We start from the raw sequence: 21,706 nt of genomic DNA on the forward strand, positions 1-21,706 counted from the left end.
GACTAATGTAAATTGTGTTGTACCTTCCAAATAAATACAGTCATTCAGTGGAAAAAAAAGTATCAATTAGATAATATAAGTGCAGCAAAAGTATCATGGTCACTGTATAATAAGAATATTTCTGTGTGAGACTATCAGGTCTCTCTACTGTCAGATATCTAAGTACTGTCAGCAAAATAAACATTAACAATATGGATATAATAAACTGAAGTTGAAAATGTTAAGGGAGAACTTCTTTCAAGGATTTTGTGTTGCATATCTGTTTGCCTACTCACAATTGGCTTGGTAGATAAGTAAATATTCAGTGCACATGCTTTTTGCTTTGTGCTTGGGAAATATTTTTGGGGAATATTTAAAACAGATCTGCGTCAATATTTTAATATGGTGAAATCAAATCTAACAGTCTTTCATATGGTGAGAATTACATTTTATCTTCATCTTAAAAGAATAATTGTTTAGCACTTGAGTGGTTATTGATATAACCATATCTTTTTTATGTGCATTGTTTTGTGACTTCATCACTCTTCCTCCTTTTTCTTGTCAAGTCATTTTACCAACGGGGCTCAATTCCTGAGCTCTCGCTCTTGCTGCTTTCTTCTTGGAAAAATGCTCTCAGTCGTCGGCCTGCTGTCACCAATGTATACTATGACCAAGTTTCAGCTATCACTGTATGTTTTCTTGTTGCATGACTCTTGTCACTGTAAGGCTATTTGCCACTAATCTTGAAAGTAAATTTGAACTTCTCCAATGTTTGTTTTGTCATTTCATTTAACACCTCATGTGTCCTGTTTGCTATTTTGTGAAGGCTGTCTAAGAAACAAATTAACACAAGTGATTGTAATGACCTTGTAATTATTCTAATGGAACAAACTGCAAAGATTATCTGGTTCATCAGTGCCAGAACTGTAATCCCAAATTTGCCTACTGTTTGAATCATTAATGTCTTGACTAATAAAGAGCATGATACAGTCAGTTTTTAACAGATATTTTATGTCTAATTTTTTCTAACACAACTAATTTAGTATGTTTGTAAGATATGTATGATGCCTTTGTTATAATGGTGTACATGATATTGGTTCATTATAGCTATAATTAAAATACCTGAAAATATAAGTCTTATTCTGAAGAAGATGAAAGAAAAAGAGCTCAGAGATGTTCTGTTTATATATCAAATGTAGAAAGCTGATGTAAATTGTAGGATGCTTTACTTGTAATTTAAGCATCTGTAGATAGTTATATGGCATAGATACCAAGTGCAGAAATGCTGCTTATCAGAAACTGATATGGTAGTTTGTTGCTGAAGGTGGATAAGTAGGCATTTAGATAATAATGTTAGCATTGAAGGAATGAAACAGGCTGGCTGGCTGTGCAATTGGTTTTTAATCTCCCTTTTTCAGTGCTTTAATATAATCAGAATCAAACTAAAGCTTACGTGGAAAAAATCATGAAGAAAACATTAAAAACAATGTCTCAGTTTGGCTTCTTGAGGACTGAAGTTTTGGTGGCTTATAAAACCATTTTAGCATCTTGGCTGTATCCCCCTGAAAAGTAGGAAGAGAGCTATAAATTTGGAGTTTAGTTGGGATTCCTGAGACTTTTAGAATGACCACTGTGGTGATCACTGCCTTGGTTTTCTGGGGGGCCAGTAACTGCAGGCTTATTTTAATTAACCTTGTGCTAAAAATGATGCAGCTGCCTTTCCTTTCATCTTCAGATGCATTGCTGTGCGTGTGGGAGCTCAGGCCAGATAATTTGTACAAATTTTGTATTCTTTAAAATGCTGTTACCTATAAGGAAATTTGCGGACTTCTTTTTTATATATGTTCTTTCAGAGAAATTTAAATTTTCAACTATTGAAAGAAAGCCTCTCTCAAGTTCTGGTGTGAGAGAGTTGTAACATCCATTGCAGCTTCATAAAAGACAGCAAGTAGTAACTGCTTTGAAAGGTTCATCTGCCAAACTTCTGTAATAGCTGCATCTCTTCAATATCAAGTATGGTGGCAGTGGTAAATCAGAAAGTGGGTCAACTTTTCAATTAAACATTAAGGAGATAAATGCTCTTCAAGTTTGAACTGTGCAAATTCATTTTACTCTGTTATACTGCTGTGTTTATATGCAAAGATGCTATATGTACATTACTACAATTCATCATTATTGCACAGTTGAGCATACGGGAGCTCAGATGATTGTTGTGAAAAGTTTGAATTGCAAATACTTCCACCAGAGTCAAGCTGCAAAACTTTCTTCCGTCATTTTGCTGTGACAATAAAGTATATAGTATGATTCTTCAATGGCATATTTGAAAATACTAGTCACTCTGGATCCTCTTCTGTACTGATAAATGCATCAAATATCCTGGAAATATATGGAAATTACTCTAAATTGTTAGTCCAAATTACCATAGGTGACTACTGGAGATCATATTTTTGCGTGTGCTTTTCAGTTACATCAGTGAAAGAAGAGTGGAACGACAGCCTGGATTTAAAATAAGAATTAAAGTGAATTCCAGTTGCTCAGAAAAGGTGGAAATAAAGGAAGTGGTGTTCATACCCAGAAAGTATTTTAATAAGTTTCAAACCCGTTTAGTAGCTGTTCAGTGATCTTGGAGAAACTTTGTGTGTTATTTTTGGTCACCTGCCACAGCTGATCATGATATAAAAAGCACAATGCAGCTACTGGAAACTCTGTATTGGTAACACACAAACCGATGAAACAGAAATGTCTCTATGAATACTGAAGTTCCTTTTTTGCCAAAGCTGCAACTTTGGAAGCTCTGTTACCAGGCACAAGGCACGTGTCCCCTCAGTACTATTTCTGCCTTCCATCCGTAGGTGAGGAAGACTTGGAATTAAATGTTCTACCCAACTCTAATCAAGAGCAAAATTACAAGAATGGCAGGTATCGTATGTACGTGCCAAAGTCTTCCCATAAGTAATACCCAATTCTGTTTCTGAAGAATGCTGGTTAAAATGTATCACAGTACTGACTGCATGGCTTGCCCTGTGGGGGCTTCCAAGACTTATCACAAACTCCGGCAAGACTGAAGAGGCCTTTTATCTATTGGTATCAGCGCAGATTTTTCAGCATGGCCCTTAAACTGCTCATATCTACTGTGTCTGGAAGGGGGAAGAAAAAAAAAAAATCCCTTCTCTCTAAAAAGTAGAGGTTACCTCTGGCATGGAAATAGTGTAAGCAGATCTCATCGTTGCACCCTCCTACCCCCCAGCCCCCCAAAAACCCTCAGAAGTGAGCGTAGGATGGCTTCATATATAGGTCAGCTAGCAGCGCCAAGAATAGACCTCTCCCCTCTTTCTGTCTCAAAGTGCTTTCTTTTCCAAACTGTTCAGGCAGCTGAAAAGAGGAATCAGTGAGAACTGAATTTATTCTGGCTAGTGCTGACTTTGGCAGTGCACTCTGTTTTGGGAAAGCAGAATTTATGACTGAGTGGTAGCAGATGCTAAAGAAAAAGTTTTCTCCCTACTACTGCTCCCAACAAAACCTGCTTGCTTCAGGAGCATCCAGTTGCCTTTAGTTAACCCTTATACACAGAGCATCTGAGCAGCCGTATGGTGGATTCGCCCCTGGAAGGTTTCCAGGAGTGAAGTGGCTGCTGGCTTCTCATTTTCACAAAAAAAACCTCAGGACAGGATAAGACTCCTCTGGTGCATCAGGTATACTTGCTTGCCATAGACTCTACTGAATCCTCATGCAGGAGTAATTAAATGACTGTGCTGACTCTATCTTAATATAATGGGTTGAAATTGATCCTGAAATGCATGGAATTTGGGCTATTAAATAATAGTAGCCTTTTTTTATAGCCTTTTTTTATAATGGAACACTCATCAGTAGGGGATTATAGCATACAAAAAGGAGCTCTTAGTCAATCAGAAGATACCAGTTTTGTGCAGATATGAAAGAGGGAAATTCAGTTGACTTCATATTGCATTTGGCACGGTATTTTTAGAGAAAGAAGGAAGAGTTATGCAAGGCACTCATCAGACTTCATTGTGGTATTGCGTGCAGTTCTAGTTGCCAGGGAAAGTGACTTTAATTTAGTGAAAATGCAAAGGACACTTGGGATGATTAGAGAAATACAAGATTTATTTTTTAAATTGAACCTGGGTTATTTAATGAAACCAAATGAAGTTCAGAAGGAGTACAGCCACTCCTTGTGCATCTGGGTGAGATCCTAGTTAATGTTGGGGAGGAGCAGGTCAAAACTCAAGAAGAAAGGGAACCTTTTATTTTAAAGGATAGTGGTAAGTTATGAAGCAAGTACATGTGGTCATAAGTAAACTTACAACAAAAGTTTGAAGGATTTCTTTAGCTCTCAACATGAAGTTCCTGAGTGGTCTTCCCAATGTACAGGGTAGAAGAGAACTAAAAAGGGAAGCTCACAGGACAGGCTGAATGCTAAACTTTGAATTTTTTGAACAAAGAAATTAAGTTGGAGTATATGATATACTGGTGTTATCAAGGAGCTTTGTAGGGAGGCTGGATTGTTTGCACTGTGGGTTTTTCCCATTCACACGCTCCTTGAAGCCCACTGCTGAGGGTTTAGCACTGGCTGTGTGAAGGACCTGGGGAAGAAGTCCTTTCCCCCTCTGAGAAATGTGGCTTTTGATTTTTGGGGAGTTTTGTGCTTCTCTGAGATGCTGAAGGTAGTCGGGCCAAAAACATGGGCAGAGTGCATTGGTATTTCAAGGTGCGTTCTGATCTTGCTGTCCTGCTCATCATTCAAAAAAATAACATACTGGAAGTCAGGAGGGAAATTTTCCCTCTGGTCAAAAGAGTAGTGACCGTTACAGTTTCTGTTGTTGTTCTCTGACTTCCTGCACAGCAGATCATCTTCTGTGCTGCTTAGTATCCTCGGGGGGGGCTCTTTAACAACCCCCCCTGATCCTGCAGAGGTCTCTGGCACTAGTCTCCTCTCCCCAGTCACAAACACTATAAATAGGTTTTGATCTTTTGCAGCATGTTTCAAGACTGTTCTAGGCTGTCCAGCAGTGTTTTGTGGCTGGTGTACTTTGGTCATGTGTAAAGTAGCTGTGTGAATCTATCTTAAATAGAGAGCTGTTGCGTGGTTGCCCACAACTGTGAGAACATAAGGGTGCAGAAGACTCCTCCCAGTTCATGTATCCATGAATGCCATGTCTGAGCGGGGCCTCTGTCAAGAGCTGTGGTGTGGTTATTCAGAAACGCTCTTGGATGAGGAATCTGAGAATTATGTTAGAAAGCTGAAATTTTTTTTTCAGATGCTAATTTTTTTTTTTTTTTTTGCATTGGGCAAACTTGAAATATTCCACTAGCCTGATATTTTAAAGGTAAAATAAGGAAGTTAGGATGCTACTTCCCATTCAGCATCTAATTGCTGTTAGGAACCAAGGGAGGAGATTTTCGGGGGTAAACAGCCTGTCTAAAGCATAATTAGCATTAATTAACATCCTTGCTGGGAATTTAATCAGAGGCATATTAGTTCTGTTGTCTAAGGCAGTTTTTCTCACCTTAGATAAGTTCCTCTTGACTAGAATGGAAACCTTCTGCTTGCAGCCAGGAGCTTGTCCTGAAGCTTACGTCACTTAGAGCCGTCACACAAAGAGCATTCACACAGCATATACATTTTTTAAGACATAGAGGACAAGCTTTTTGATGAATCTGAAGCTACAAGCTCCCCCTAGGATTGGTACAACATGCAATTTCTGTACCAAAACCAACTGGCTTATAACTTTGCCTTTTTAGTTATTTATTTTATTCAGAGCTATATTTTGTTTGTTTGGATCACTATTTCCTTGATAAATGGCACCTTAAAGCTACTGTGTGGGGTGAAATTCTAGTAAGTATTTTAAAAATTTACTGAGGATACATGTAGAATTAGGAGGAAAAGGTAGCTCACTGATGTTCTCCTCAAATTGTTTGAAGGGTTGCTTCTGAGCTAAATGCTTTATTATTATTATTATTATTATTATTATTACTTGGTTGTTTGATGTTTGTGTAATATCTAGACAGTGAAATTGATTTTTGTTTACTTTCAAGGATGTGCTGCAGTACTGCATTGGAAGCACTGAAGGAAAATATGAAATAAATTTAATATAAAAAGCATTGTTGGATTTATTAAAATAAATCTTCTGAAAATGTAAAAACTGAAAGCTTTCTTTCAGTGCAAGAGGAATGTATTGTGTTTAAGAGCGTAGTGATTCCTATCTAGCAAAGCTACTACTTCTGATTGGATTTTTTGCTTTTGCATACAAATGTTGTTTAACTGACAGTATGATTTTTGTTAAACTGTTTGTTAGCCAGGATTTTTTTTTTCTTTTTTATGCTTTGGACTATCTTGACTAAAGTCTGTTATAGGAACAAAAAATTGCTGGAATTTGGTTGGCATTTAAAGTTATTTAATTTTAAAGACTTTAAGCTGAGTAGCTTTAATTAGGCATACTTAAAGGATTCATGGTGTTTGTTTTGTTTTGTTTCTTTCCTGCTATCGCCTCTGTTGGTTTGTGGCAAAGTACTGTTTTGGGGTTAAATTGTGTAGACTGCAAATAAAGTGTGTTACACTTACAGAATTTCAAGACTTGGTACACCTTAGGAGTTCCTTTTAAAAAATAAATTCATCATCATTGTTCCTTTTATTTCAGAAGTTTGGTGTCAATCAGTCTAAGCCAGAATTTACTGTGGATCTCAAAGGGGCATTGATTGATTGGGCTTCAAAGGACAAATCCAGCAAAAAGAATGTTATTGAGGTGAGTTATTTTATTTAAATGCAGAATTACTTAAATATACTTTCTCTAAATTTAAACTGAAAACCTTCAGTTAGCTCAGTTCTAAAATTCTGTATGTCCTCTTGTCTCTCAAATACATATGTAAGTTTACATTAATACTTGCAAGGGTTGTGCATTCTTAGTGTACCTCTATGGGATTTACTTTTGAGTTATAAATAGACTGTTACTGTTTTTATTGGTAAGTGCTCTTGAGCTGGTATTTATTATCTAAAAGTTATGCCAGGTAGAAGTTTACACTGTCTTAGATAATTTCACTCTCAAATTCTTGCGTGTTTACCAAGTCTGATGTCTCTTTTTGTTTCTTTAAAGCTAAAAACCCGCCAAGGAACTGAGCTCTTAATTCAATCTGATAATGACAGCTTTATTAATGAATGGTATAAAGTTCTTAATTATACCATCAACAATCAGGTATGTGTTTGAATCGTGAAGGCTCTGTTTTCAGGGTGCTATTATTTAGCAAAATAATTTGTGCACTATCTACATGAGTGCTTCATCTACATCTTCGTTTCCTGATTTTCTTCAGTGTGGGCAGGAGGTTGAGGATATGGCAGTTCCTGCCGATGACTAGGGAAATAGAATTAATAGTGATGAAGGAAGAAAGATGGTCCACTGGACTGAGAATCAGGAGATGTGAACTACGTCTCCAGCTCAGAAGTGAGCTTCCTTCTGCGGCCAAATGCTTGTTCTGTCCCAGTGACCTGAAAGGTGCTGATGGAGGGGCACTGGAGGGGAAGGATGACCAGGGGAGTGATTTGAAAAGTACATCTGTCAAAATTTGTTATTATTCTTCACTTAAGACTTCACTAGCGTGTAAATTGAAATCCCTGACAAAATGTATTATCTCTTCTCACCAGACTGCATAATGCCCACTTCTTATAAACAGAAAAGTGGTCAAGCGTTTGCTCTTGATGCTGACAAACAAGATTTAACATCTTTGAATTCAGAAGATGGAGAAAATATTACCCTAATTTCAAGATGATTTCATGTGTATTCTTAATTTTTGTGCTTACAAGCCTGGTGGCTGCCCATAAGCTGCATTTATGTTGACTATTTAGTCTCCAGGCTATGGATGATAATTAACATTGATGCTTTTGTCAGTCAGCAGCCTTCATTTCTCGTAGCCCTGATAGCATTTTCCACATCTGAGAACCCAAACACAGCAGGCTAATATGAATAGTTTAGGTTTTTTTGAGCACTCACAGTTTGGGACCCTAATCTTCTGCTTTGAATATTCTGTCCTGGTATGAAAATGTCATGAGCATTAATGAACAAGCAAGGCAGTCACTCAACAGTACCTTTCTCCTGTCTGATCCATGTAACACAACTGAGGCTGTTTCCTCCCTGCTTTAGTGTATATGAAGATGAAAAGGCTGAGACATAATTTGGACAGGATTCAGGTATTACATGTTAGATTGAGGAGGTAAATGGTAGAATAGGGAGAGTTTTCAGAACTCTTGATGAAGTGTGAAGTATTACTGGCAGGTGGTGGTAGCTGAAAGACGAAAGATTACAAGGAGAAAGATAAAAGGTACCTTATTAGACTACCTGATAATTTGGAGTACTGAAGCTTTCAGGCACGCAAATCCTTCAGATCTGAAGCAAATTTCCAATTGATGGTAGTGGCCATAAATACCTTTCCCAGAATGGCTAGTTCCAGTGTGGTGAAATCTTCCTCAAAAGAAGGTTATTATTTAGGTTCTAGTCTCTTTGCTCCTTCAGGATGCTATTATGGCAATACAAGCGGAATATTTGTAAACCAGTCTGTGAATATTGTAGCTGTTCTTTTACATACAGAAGCTTCCAAGTTATTAGATTATACTTGTTCCGTAATATGAATATATGGTGATTTTTCTGAAGCAAATTTAATAATCCTGAAATGCTTTGAGGCCTCCTGAAGAGAATCCTGTCCAAATGATCTCAGTGATGAAAGAATCCTTAGCTGGGACGTTAACTGGGAGGCTGATTATATTGACCTTTTGGCATGTAAAAGGGCTATCCAAAGCTTTTGAAAAGCAACTAAGAAAGAGGGCTGATTAAGCTAACATTGCCCTTCAAGTTAAAGTGCAACTTAGTTGATATGTTTATGCTTTTACTTATTCAGTGGTCTGGAGTATGCAACACTGCGGTATTTTTAAAAACATTATTATTATTAATTATTCACTTTGCCAGTGAGAATGGTATCACCTTTGAAGATATTTTTAGCATCTAGAGTTCAGGAAGGAACCAACTGACTATCATTAAAGGGAAAAAAGTATTCTGTAGAACTCTACAAGAAATGCTGTTGTTCATGCTATATTCTATGTGCTGACAAACTGACTGCTGAATCTTTTTAAATCAATAGGTAGTAGAGTCTGATGAAGCATTAGAAGATGAAGTACCAGATTCTCCCGGAGTGGAAAAACAAGACAAAGAGAAAGAGAATAAAGACTCTAAGAAACTTCGTTGTGAGTTTAAAAATTTCTAGTGATGGATTTCAGTTATGTCTAACAAATTAAGATTAGAAGTGGATGTAAATTAAAAAAAAAAAAAATCCCCAAAGAACTATTAGTACACAGAAAGAGAAGAAAAATCATCATGATATTTTTTCCTGACTTCAGTGTCATTACTAGAAAAGAAGAATTCCAAAGGCCTTTGAGAATGAAACTACTCAAGTTTGGAAAGAGGCTTTGATATAGTTCACTCTGTATAGTGGTGCCAGTTAGCAACTGTTCACTCGCGTTTACTTAATAACACTTAAAAACAAATGAACAAAAATGCCGAACATCTTTAGCACTTACTATATGGAGCACAAACAATAGGAGAAGCTGGCAGTAGTAAAATGGATTATTTTCAATGTGTTGTCAAATGCACGGAAATAGACATTTTTTCTCTAACTTTTAAAAATGGAATGGGATAAGACTTTTTAGCCATTCAGATATTCAAATCTGTTTGATTTGGATTATATTCCTTAGTTTTTGTCTCTAATGCAGCATCTGTAAATATTGTCACTATTACCTTTTTAACTTAAGCTGCAGTTTCACTGAGTTGCTAATTCATGTTATAACAGCTCATTTAGAGAAACTAATAAATTTTAATTATTACTTCAGAATTGAGAAATTAATTTCTTTGTTCCCTAGCCACAGAAATATATTAATCGAGCAGACTATTTTCCATCTTTTGCTTCCTGGCCTTATACTTAATTTGCAAGAAGAGGCAGGACTGGATTTGCAATACAGTTGTATTTTTAAAATGCTATGCTCAATTTATACACGTCAGTTACCATTTAATCAGTGTTACAAACAACACAAGTTTTATAAGATTTTTGGGAAGGTGGTGTCTCTTGACAGTTTGAAAAATGGATAGTATATACAATGAGTTCCAGAAAGTTAAGGAAAAAAATGTGGATGTAATGCAAATTTGAATGGTTTTGTCTTGATGTGTTTGAGCTTTAAATTAAAAAAAAAATTTTTTTATTGCATTTTTGGCAGATAGACGCAATGTTAATTTTGTGAGTATTCACACTAAATGCATTTTTTTCAGCAGTGAAAACACCTAGCAGTATAGATTCCACAGAACAGAAAAAGACCAAAACGAAGCTGAAGAAATTTCTTACACGGCGCCCTACGTTACAAGCCGTCCGTGAAAAAGGCTACATTAAGGGTAAATGAACATTTTAAATAAAGGAAATAGTTTGAAAAGCTGAATTTCATGATTTGGGTGTGAAATGGGGTTTAAATGGTCTAGTTTTAGAGTAAAACATGTACATAGCTGGCTGAACAAAAGTCTTGGTTGTATAGTGGAGTTGGTGATTGCCATTCCTCTGAGCAATGCTACTAGCTGCTAAACTTCATGGAGGGTATCCTTTTCTTCAGCTCGTTACTGGCAAAACTGAACTGAAAAATGAGGGCCCAGGCGCCTGTCTGGACTTGGAAAGCTTCTGAACTAGAGAGTCCATTTGGCCTGCTGTGCTGAGCAGGAAGCTTTGGCTAGCCAATAGTCATTTGTCCATACAAGGGAAGGAAAAGTTGTTTTTTCAGGATGGGGCTGAACACATGTGCATGTCTTCATCTGTTTCACAGGGGTTTTTGTCAGTCTGAATGGAACCAGACAATCATGTGCCATCTCTTAAGAAATTACATATTCAGGCAAACAGGGTGAGGCTAAAGGAATCTTCACTCGATCTCCCTCCCTCCTCTCCCTGCCTCCCAGCCACCCAAACCATTTTTTGAATGTGAAGTTTTTCACACATATGCAAGTTTTGATGTTGTATATTTGGTTTGGTGTGCTGTGTGGATTTCCAGAGCAGTTCTCAGATGCAAACGTTGTTCATTTGCTTAAACTACTAAACATGAAAAATGGGCTAGATGCTATTCATGATACAAATGCAAGAGCAATTTCTCTCCTGAGCGAGCTTTGAAATAAGGCCTACTGGATATTGCAAAGAAGTTCACTTACATACTTTATTTAAAAAACAAAACAAACTTTCTTCCCTTTATATTTGTAAACTATGAAATATTTCTCTTGAAATAGAGAGGTAGTCTCATGGATCTGAACTGAGGAGTTAGTCTGTCATTCAAGCATTTTTAAAGAAAGTGTGGAGATAGGACTGGGAAAGATTTCAGTGCTAACATAAAATCTGAACAAGAGGAATTCACAACATTACAAGAATCTGTTCTCTGCCCAACCTTATTTCACTTTTGCTTCAGTATATAGATCAGTTTATAGAAAATTCACCCCTTGGATTGTCCAGACAAATGTCAAAATAATCAGTGTGCAGAAGTGTCTATGTTTAGATTCCAACCCCACAACAGGGTTGCCTATGCATAGCTCTGAATGGATGTAAAGGTCCATTTAGAAGTTAGACTACATTAAAGCCTTCCTCTGTAAATGAATATCTAATGGTAAATTAGACAGTAGTTGCAGTGAAAGATTATCTTTTACAGTTTTTTTCCAAGTGATGCCAAGAATTTCTAAGTTTAGTAAAGTTTCTTATCTTTCTGTTCAGATTGTTAATAAAGATTACAGTAAATGTATTTTATACTCAGAACAAGAATTCAACACAGTAGAACATGTGAATCCTTTTCCTTTTCTCATTACAGTAACGACTATATAACTCTTTCAAGATGGGTTAAAATGATTTTTGTAGCTAAAGTTCCTTACTCAAGCACTCACACTTGGATAACTGCTGATACCTTTTCTTACTGGGAGCTGTTGAGAACTCATTTAAACTGTTTTCACTTTAATACTATGATGATTGTATGCAGTAGTCTTTGCCCTTTGTAGAAGACTGTTTTAACCTGAACTAGTTCTGTCACTTGAACCCTGTTCCACTGTAAATGTCTTTTTACTTGGTTCCAGATCAAGTGTTTGGTTCCAATCTCACCAGCTTGTGTCAAAGAGAAAACAGCACGGTGCCAAAGTTCGTGAAGCTGTGCATTGAGCATGTTGAGGAACATGGTAGGGTGAAATTTTTTTGTTTCCAAATCTCTTGTGCATCACACTATCTGATTTTGGATGTTTTAATCCTTAAAATTCTATAGATTCCTTTGGAAAAATAATCTGAAACCCGTATCTGTAGTTAACAATGAGTTACCAAGTGTGGGGAGGTAGGTTGGATCCCATCCTGGGAGTGGGAGGAATCTTAAAACTGAGAAATTGGTCTACTTCAGTGTCTTCCAAGGTGAGGAAAAGGCAGGACAGTCTCCTGGCAGCAAGGGTCTAAAGAAAGAGGTGTTAAAAGAAGCAATAGAAGAACTCATCTTGTCAATTTTTTTCAGATGAAAGAGAAACTGTCAAAGCACAGCCATTAATTTTTGGAAGGCTTAAGCATGCTAACAAAATCATTTACATTAAAACTTACCTGAAAGAAACTTTTATGAAAAAGTTGTGTTCTAGCTCTGCATATACTTTGACTGCCTGAAGACAAGTCTATCCAGTTACACTGATTGCTAGGTGACGCTTTATCCAAGTTTGGAGATTATCGCTGTCCACATATTGACCCAATTTTTATTTGCTTTCATGGGAAATATTTTTCTCCTACATAACTGAGAAAGTGCTATGTTTGAAAGCTGTGTGTGACATTCTGGATTGTCTGCTGTAAAGGACATCTGTGCTTTTTTGTTAAAACTCTGTTGGTTGTCACTGCTGGATTTGGCTCTGGTCTGGACTGGTTTTCTTGATGGTTTCTTGCTGTTGATGTCATTGCCGTATCTCTTTGAAAAGATGACTCAGAGTGGGTTATGGGATATCCATAATCATCATGCAGATGCATACCAGTCTGTTCATTTGACAGCATTCTCTTGAAAATCAGTGCAAGTGTTAAAGGGGAATACTACAAGTGAATTTTAAGGCATCTTCCATGGGAACTTCATTTAGGATTTTTTTGGAACCTGTAGCCTTCTTTCTAAATGTTGTTATTTTATTGTTTAGTGTGGGAAAGGAAAGAATAACTGCTTTCATTGCCTCACTCCAGTTTCACAAACTGGCAGCCCGTTTGTAACAGTGAGCCGCTTTTCTCTTTTGTGATTTGCAGTTTGAGAAAGGGTTTTTTTGCTTTGTTTTTTTGTTGTTTTTTTTTTAAAGACAGGACTGCAGTGAAGATAGTGGTGAAGTTTTCCTTTTTTAAATACCTGAGGGGAAGCTGACAGAAATGAACAGCTTTTTCCCCACTTCTCCAACTCTTCTTTCTTCTGCCAACACACTTCAAATCAGTCCTTTCTATAAAGGAATGACTAGTGGATTGTGGGGAAAAGGGATATTTCAGATGGTGCTGGTAACTGTGCTGTATTGCATCAGACAACTCCTTGAGGAGCTGCAGGGACTGAAGGTATTCTGGCAACACTCACCCTCTCAGTGGCACTGACTCACATGTTGCCTTCAAGTAGCATTTCAATTAAATTCTTTACCTCCTAATCACTTTTCATGATCTGCAGTAGCAACCACAGGGACACAGTTTTTCTTCTTTGCCTGGTTAAGTGTACAACACTGTAAACGCAAGGGCTATCCCTTGCATAGTGATGAGTGTGCATGCACATCATTCCTTCTCCATGCAAAACCAGTCACTTGTCAACTTTGAGGTGCTCTCTGTGCATGAATTAATTTGATTTTCTTAACTGTACATTAAAAAATGGAACATACACAAAATACGTGGTCCTTGCATGTTGGACTCCCCATGCCTACCTGCCAAGAGCATCTTAAGTGAGACCCCTAATCTTGTCGGGAAAACCTGGAGCTGTTGCCTCATTACCTCTGTTCTAACACATAAGAAGTTTCAGACATTACTCTGAGCTTGATGCTACCAAACTTGTGTCAGCAAACTAAACCTTCTCTGCTGATGTGCCCTGCCCACTGAAAAAACTAGTTTAGCTACAGTTTTCAGGTATTCTTTGTTATCTTCTACGTGGATTGCTTTTGTTTTTATTTTTGCTAAGCAAACCTGTAAATAAGCAGCCTAATGCAGATTTTAGAATTCGTAAGTATGTAAGGTATTAAAATGGATTTTAACTTTGTTCTAGGATTAGATGTTGATGGCTTATATCGAGTTAGTGGCAATCTTGCAGTGATACAGAAGCTAAGATTTGCAGTCAATCATGGTAAGTTTTCTTCAGCTGTACTATTCTTGTATCTATCTTCAGCTTGTTTGTTGAAGTTCATAGAAAACTCAGTAAAAATTTTTGTTAAAGTATAACTTTGGTCTTTCATGAGAAATGCTTGGCATCTTTCAAAGTAAAATCATTTCTAAATTGCGGAATTTAGTGTATAATAGGTAGACATCAGTTAAATATCTAGCATCCTGGAGTTTGGTCATAACTGAAGCACTGAGAAACTGCTAGAACATAATCCTAAAGAAAGGTAATAATGCAATTTGAGGAAGAAAATAATTTCAAATTACCTTCATATGGGGAACCCTCCCCCCAGCATATTAAGCTTCTGTTAGCTTTAAACTTGTAAATTAATGCTTTTGGCAAGATTTGCTACTGCCTCTTAGTATGGGGATCCTCAGCTCCTCTTGACCCTGCTCTCTGTATAAAAACCTCTTAATGGAGCTGTAACTTAAGTGTTTTGTTTGCTGGGAATTGGTAGGTAACTTGCAGCTAGGAAGAGGACAAGAGCTCATCTGTGATATGACAGCTCATTTCCTGATTGACAGGGACTGGCTGTGTGCCATGTCAGCAGTTCCTATTCCCCTCTGGAAAGCCCCCATGGTAGGGAAGCTGTATGTGGTGCTAGAGGCAGTTGGGCCACATCTGGGTCCATCGTGGCCCAGAAGAGACCCTGTCTGCAAGCGGAGGTGGAATTTCTATTGCGACTTCTCTCATCTGTCCCTTTCCTGAGCAGTCTGAGGCCCATTTGTCTAAATTATAGCAGTTCTTACAAGAACTGACCTGTAGACAATGTTTTATTTTAGTCCTTCTAAGAGAGCACAGATGGCTGTCATTATAATTCAGCCTCATGAGTATTTCTCACAGTGCTAATTCTGAGAAGGAGTCTCCCAGCCAGATACAGAGCCTTTGCATCACCTTTACACTGCTACATTCCTGTATCTCAGCAGAAAAGGGGCTGAAGTGGAGTAAGTTTTCACTGCTTTAAAAACAAAAAATATAGGAAAGAAGAGTAGTTAATTTAAAAAAAGGAAAAAGGCTTTTTAAACTAAATTTCTAACATTGATTATTAATTTTCTCTTGTAGATGAGAAACTAGACCTGAATGACAGTAAATGGGAAGATATACATGTCATTACAGGAGCTTTAAAGATGTTTTTCAGAGAATTGCCAGAGCCACTCTTCACCTATAATCACTTCAATGACTTCGTCAATGCAATTAGTAAGTCTGGAAAACATGCATGTGACTTTTATATAAATCCTGCTCAATATGCAGAATTCACTTAATTATTTTAGACAGTAAAATGAATGTTTTGATTATGAGTATCTGTAAGGCTTACCTAAAATTGCTTGTCAGTAATATACAATCTGGCCAGGAGGTGGCAGTATACTATCTAATATTAGTGCTGCAAAATAGTAGATTTTATTTCCAATTTGTTAAGTTTTATGCTAAAGTTTTAAACGAAAATGATGACATATTGCTTCTACACTTTTTTCTCTTGCAGAACAAGAACCAAGACAGCGTGTCCATGCTGTTAAAGATTTAATCAAACAGTTGCCAAAACCAAATCAGGACACTATGCAGGTACTCTTTAGACACCTGAAAAGGTAAGTATCAGATGGAAGGAAAAGCTTTGTATTGCTGATAATCTAAATAATCAAATTAAAACTACTAGCTGATAGTTCCCATTATGTTATTCTTGTGTATATTGGACTTGATGGAAGTAATATATCAGTCTGTATTTATACAAGCTTGCAGAGAACCAAACCAACTTTAGACAATATGTGTCATAGTTATGATGTTTGCTGCCAAGTCCTTATGTTAGAGGGATTGTGAGAGTATCAAGAATAGTATTTCAAAACAAAACTTTTCCTTAGAGAAGAGAATCACAGCAGCTGTATGTCCTAATAGCAAGAGTAGTCATTAAATAAATATTGTGAATACTTATTTGCTTTGGTCTGTTTCTTTTTCTTGCCATCCCATTACTCTAACACTGATAAGTCTTTTTTTTTTTTTTTTCCTCACTCCTCACTTCTAGAGTTGTAGAAAATGGAGAAAAGAACCGAATGACCTATCAAAGCGTAGCAATCGTTTTTGGTCCGACCTTATTAAAACCGGAGAAAGAGACTGGTAACATAGCAGTTCACACAGTATACCAGAATCAGATTGTAGAATTAATTCTACTGGAATTGAATTCTGTCTTTGGACGCTGACATTTTTCTAAGAGTGGAAACTGGAAGTGATGGGCTGGCAGCCATCCATCAGAAGTCAAATCTCTCACTGTACATGATGTACTACGTTTGTGGACCAAGCAGCAACTTGATTTTGCACTTTTGGGGAGGGGAAAGTGGGAGAAACGTTTGAACAGTTGAATGCAAATTAAAGAGAACACTTTGGATTTCTTTGAAAAATTCAATGTAAAAAGTGAGTTGAAAAGTTTATAGTTTGCCTTTTTTTTTTTTTTTAAAGTAACATCTGAAAATTGCAATATAGGTTCATACACTGGATTTCTTGGGAGAGGAAAGGTATTAATCTCAAACTGGATAGTCTGGAATTTTATTTAAAAAATTTTCTACTTGATAGGTAGAAGTCCTGTCAACTGGTTACGAAAAAAATTCCATGAAGTTGCATCCTAAGCTTATGTATTACAACCTACACAGATCCGTATGACACCTTTCCATGGGGCTTCTGCATGCAATGAATATCTTAAAGTTGTGCTAACAGTTTGGTTTAGTTATTCAGATCTCATCCCTCACTTGATACCTGCTCTCTTTTTTCCTTTTTCCCCATTTTTTCTTTTTCTTTTTCCTTTTCTTTTTTTTTCTTTTTAACTTTATTTTTCTTTTTCCTTTCTTTTCTTTTACTTTTTTCCCCACAGTCTTTCTGGAACTTCCAAGTTGCTTTATAGAGCAGCACACTATTTCAAACACTGAACTGGTAAGAATATCCAGCAGCGGATATTTCTTTTGTTGCATAATAGAAGAAATATTTAATACACATGATCCTTTTTTTTTTCCTCAGGATATTTCCTGAGTTTTGTGTTATACTGATTTACAGCTAAAATCCTAAGTAAATGCTGACTGTAACACTGTACCGAGTTCTTGGTATAATCCTGTGGTAGTGGAAGTTTCTTGATGTAAATACAGGCTGTCTTTTTGGATTTTGTATATAATTCAGTTGTTGTATAGTTTAAGAACATTCTAGTCACACATTTCTAATCATGGGTAGATTAGCTACAATAGCATAATGTTTCCCATGGATGTCTGGGTTTCAGCAGCGAAGCAGGTTATGGGGAGGGAGGGGGGACCTTACTGTGTGCACTTTTAGATGTTAATTACATTTGCGGGCAAATAACTGTAATGCAAATGGTACTGGAAAAATGCTGAGTGTGCTTGCTAAATTATTAATGCACTACAAGAGGAGCCTTTTAGGTTATTTAATATGTACAGGTTACATTAGAAAAATGTATTATGAATTCTAACATCTACAAATAGTGAAACTCATGTTTTGATAGATAATGTTTGATGGAATCCATGATACTAAATTTAAGAATTTCTTTTTACATTAATGTAGAATTTGTAAAAATTAGTTTTGAAAGATTTTGTTACAGGGAGCATGGTCTGCTGAAGATTTTTTTAAATGTATTTTTCTAGACTAACTGCTGTATCTGACATATTTGTTATGTCTAACCTGAATAAAGAAAACCATTAGTTATTTTGCAGTTTGCCATTCCCAGTTCAGGTGACATGGACCCCATTCAAACAGTGAGACTGCTGTATCTTATTGCTTAGCATGGATGCTGCTTACAGCAGAGAGTTGTCCTGCCGTATTAGAAGGCAAACACTTACTTTATAACCTGACAAATTTAGGAATCTCCCAGTCCCTTTCTTTTAACAACCTTAACTCTGTCATAAGATTCAGAGAGGGCAGAAGTAATTTATGGATATAAATTTGCAGTCTTTAAAACATATGCTGACTTATTTCATATATCCCAACTTATTTCACCTTTGATCTGTTGTATGCTTTTCACAACAAAGTTCCACAGCAAAGGGGATATGTGGTGAAATACTGAAGTGTGATCAGATGAACAATATGAGAATTTCATGACCCTAAGACTTGCATGAAGTTCTACGTAGATAAAAGAAAAGACAAGTTACCTTGTGGCTTTCTCACTGTCTTATTGTGGTAATGGTGAAGTCTTGTGGTTTGTTGCAAAGCAACCTGGGTGAGAATTGTGATAGCTACATCTCAGTGTTGTGTTTTCAGTCTCCTGTCAGGCTTTCCAACAGGAACAGTGCTGAGTTGCAGGTGTGCCCCAGTCTACTAGAAAATATAAACGCAGCTGAAATCTGTTGTTGTAGGGTATTCAAATCCCAACTTCAGTTTTAAAATAAAAAACAGAATTCCCACTGCTAAATGAGATTGCTTCATTACAGATCACTTTTTCTGTATGAGTGTTTCTGTATTCAAAAGAAGAATGCCTTTTTTAAAAACAATTTGATAATGAGGATGAACATAACATTTTTTCCTTGTATTCCCATAAAATAAAGCTTTTTGTTATTACTATATATAGTATGTTTTTGTGTAGTAAAACTTAAGTCTTACTGTTCTCATTTTAAGTTTGGCCAGGTGAAAGTGTTTTTTTTTTTTATTACTATTATTTTATTTTATTGAAAGAGGAGTAGCTAAACACTCCAGGAAGAGGAGACTGTCCAAGCTGATGGTATGCTTGTCTTGACTAACTTGAAATTTTTTATGTCAGCACATTGAGTTTCTTTACTAGGTGAAATATGTTGTCTTGCTGATCCTACAGTTAGTTTTCTTTTAAAATCAAAACCAGATTTTTGCATGAACACAAGGGAAAGCCATTTGTATTAGATGAAATATAATTAAATTTAAAGCTCAAACTGAGGAATATATAAACCAGATTTGGCTCCAGTTTAAAACCTGTTTTAAGACTGAATATAAACAATTTCAGACATAACCACTCAAGATGTACTGGAGGCCTAGTGTTACGTACTGATGCCAATTCAAATTTTGTTCCAGTAATAGAGCTGCTCAGCTTCATAGCATTACTACAGAGCAACTCTTAGACTTGCTTGATCTATACCAGTGGTGAGTTTCTTCATTTTAAAGCTTGAGAGAGAAGGAGGCACAAAGATGTGCCAAATGCATATAGCCTTTTCGTGTTGGACTAAAAGTGCTTTTAAATCAGAGGTGCGTGTAAATGGAGCCTCCTGAGTGCAAGTTTGTAGGTCGTGCTTACTAGCCGGGCCTGAACTTTCCTCACCATCTTCCCTGAAAGCCATGATAAATGCCCTGTTTATTGCATCCATTGTATTCTGGCAAGTAAATCCTTGGCTTTTACAGTCTGAGAGAGAAGGAAGTTTGTAGGTACTGTTGGAGCATCAGATAATTCATATATGAAGCACTGACTTTTTCCCCCTTAAAGGAAAGAGCTTTATTTAGAGACAAAGTAATGATATTTTCAGAATCAGTTGGTTAATTCACAAGCCATAACTTAAACTAAGCACAGTGGAGCATTCTGCTGGGGCAAAGGGGGAGGCACAGACTGTCTAATGAGGCGTTTGGCAGCCGGCAGGGAGAGGAGAGTTCCTCCGAAGAATCTTAATTAGCCTTCACAATTGCAAAGTTTTGTGGGCAAGCAGCTGGTGGGACTGGATCAGACCTTTACAAAAGTGGCCCTATGTGATTGTGGAACTTAAATGAACTTTTTTTTTTTTTTTTCATAGTATTCTTGTAAACAGAGCACTTGTAAAACAAGATCACACTGTGTAACAAAAAACCATGAAAGACGTTCAGAGGGAACTTGGCCTCTTCCCCTCCCCCCTCCTTGCGAATGAAATGGCAATTCTAATATTAGTTTCCTACAACTTCCCAAAATGGAGTTGTCACATACAAGAGAGTTTAAGGTACTTGGCTACTACTTTCTTTTGAAAGAGTAAATCTATGTTGCATTCAGCAAGCCCAGAACTACAAATAGAATCAAGTTTATTTATTTAATTATTTTTTTAATAGAAGTAAGTCTTGCAGCTTATTGCACTAAAATGTAGTTCACCAGGGAAGGGGAGAGCAGATCCTTGGTGTGGGCAAAAAGTAATACTAAATGCAGAACGCTGAAGGCCACCAGACAAAGCAGATGTGATGGACAATCGTGATAGCAAAGAAACAGTCACTTAGAAAATCTGCAGAAGGAATAGGAGCCAGAGACATGAGAAAGAGTCAGTCTGCATGGATTTTGGTGTGTGTGTGTGTACATGTGTGTGAAGGGGGTTCCCCCCCTCCCTTCAGTTCATGCAATGCTGAGGAGGGCCTGGCTATGTTTTGCATGGTACGTTTCTCTGTAAACAGATGGAGTTCAAGTGGCATTGCAAAATGGCATTGCCCACCTTTCTCCAGACTTTCCCAGAGCAGCCTCTGTGTGTGTCGGCTCTTCAGGTATTAGCTTTTGTCTAGATTCACTTGACACAAACACCTGAATGCTAATGAGAGTCAGGAGTTACATTCCTCCCATGTAATCGTGAAGGCACTCCAAAGGGTCCTTCCCAAAAGTGCACTGGTCTTGAGTGTGGCTTAAAAAAAATTTTGCTAAACTTCTGGTATTGCAACTAGGACGGACAAACTGAGCCTGGAAGAGGCTCAGGCCTAGGGTCATTTTAAGTGTTGTTTTGTCAAGCAGTTTGATGCTATTGCTCCTGAGGACTTCCTGCATGATCTTCTACACAGCACATTTAACCTTTCCTCTGATGAGGGGTCTTGTGATTCAGTTAATTTGCAAATATGGCAATTTTCTGTGTACAGTGTTAACCCCCAAAATAGAAAACTAGCCACCTCAGTTTTAGCTGAGGTGAATTTAATTCACAGTAGTCACATCAGTGTTCACTTCAGATCTACAGACCTTCGACAACCATCCCACAGGATATATTGGTTTCTAATGTAAGAGTCATTCTTTTGCTATTCCTTCCATCCTCTTATTACAGTAGCAACCAGTGCACAACTGGTATTTGTGTGGTATAAAAATAAAACTTTTAGATTTTCATGTATAGTGCAAATCTGCTTAGTCAGAATGGACTGGTAATCTGTAGTGTCCAAGACAGAGCTGTCCTCTTTAAAAAATCTATATATATACCCACAGGACAATTAAAAACTTTCATTTTTTAGATCAGACAATGGAAGAGAAATGCTAAACATTGATTCATCTAATTTGATGAGTTCATCACGTAGTGCAGCCAAATAGATGATATCAAACTGTTAAAGGTGAATTACCTGTCAGACCAATTTATCTGTACTCTGCGTTTTCTGTGCCAAGAACACGATGCTGCACTG

General features: G+C 37.1%; 1 protein-coding gene across 10 annotated transcripts in view; it reads left to right on the forward strand.

The window, feature by feature from the left end:
• Positions 1 to 18,910, forward strand: part of ARHGAP12 (Rho GTPase activating protein 12) — an 80,232-nt gene extending 61,322 nt beyond the window's left edge. For 7 of the 10 annotated variants that reach the window (XM_026060057.1, XM_026060061.1, XM_026060064.1 and 4 more), the window contains 9 exons: positions 6,636 to 6,740; positions 7,089 to 7,187; positions 9,121 to 9,223; positions 10,299 to 10,418; positions 12,117 to 12,215; positions 14,273 to 14,350; positions 15,446 to 15,580; positions 15,864 to 15,966; positions 16,398 to 18,910. In XM_026060057.1, the coding sequence (XP_025915842.1) occupies positions 6,636 to 6,740; positions 7,089 to 7,187; positions 9,121 to 9,223; positions 10,299 to 10,418; positions 12,117 to 12,215; positions 14,273 to 14,350; positions 15,446 to 15,580; positions 15,864 to 15,966; positions 16,398 to 16,572 (1,017 nt within the window). In that variant the 3' untranslated portion in view covers positions 16,573 to 18,910. The remainder of the gene's footprint in view (positions 1 to 6,635; positions 6,741 to 7,088; positions 7,188 to 9,120; positions 9,224 to 10,298; positions 10,419 to 12,116; positions 12,216 to 14,272; positions 14,351 to 15,445; positions 15,581 to 15,863; positions 15,967 to 16,397) is intronic. The other 3 variants (XM_026060059.1, XM_026060063.1, XM_026060058.1) reach the window with 2 other exon arrangements.
• Positions 18,911 to 21,706: the final 2,796 nt, after the last annotated feature.

The sequence above is a fragment of the Apteryx rowi genome, unplaced genomic scaffold (genome assembly GCF_003343035.1).
Source record: "Apteryx rowi isolate R43461 unplaced genomic scaffold, aptRow1 scaffold_164, whole genome shotgun sequence".
Lineage (NCBI taxonomy): Eukaryota > Metazoa > Chordata > Aves > Apterygiformes > Apterygidae > Apteryx > Apteryx rowi.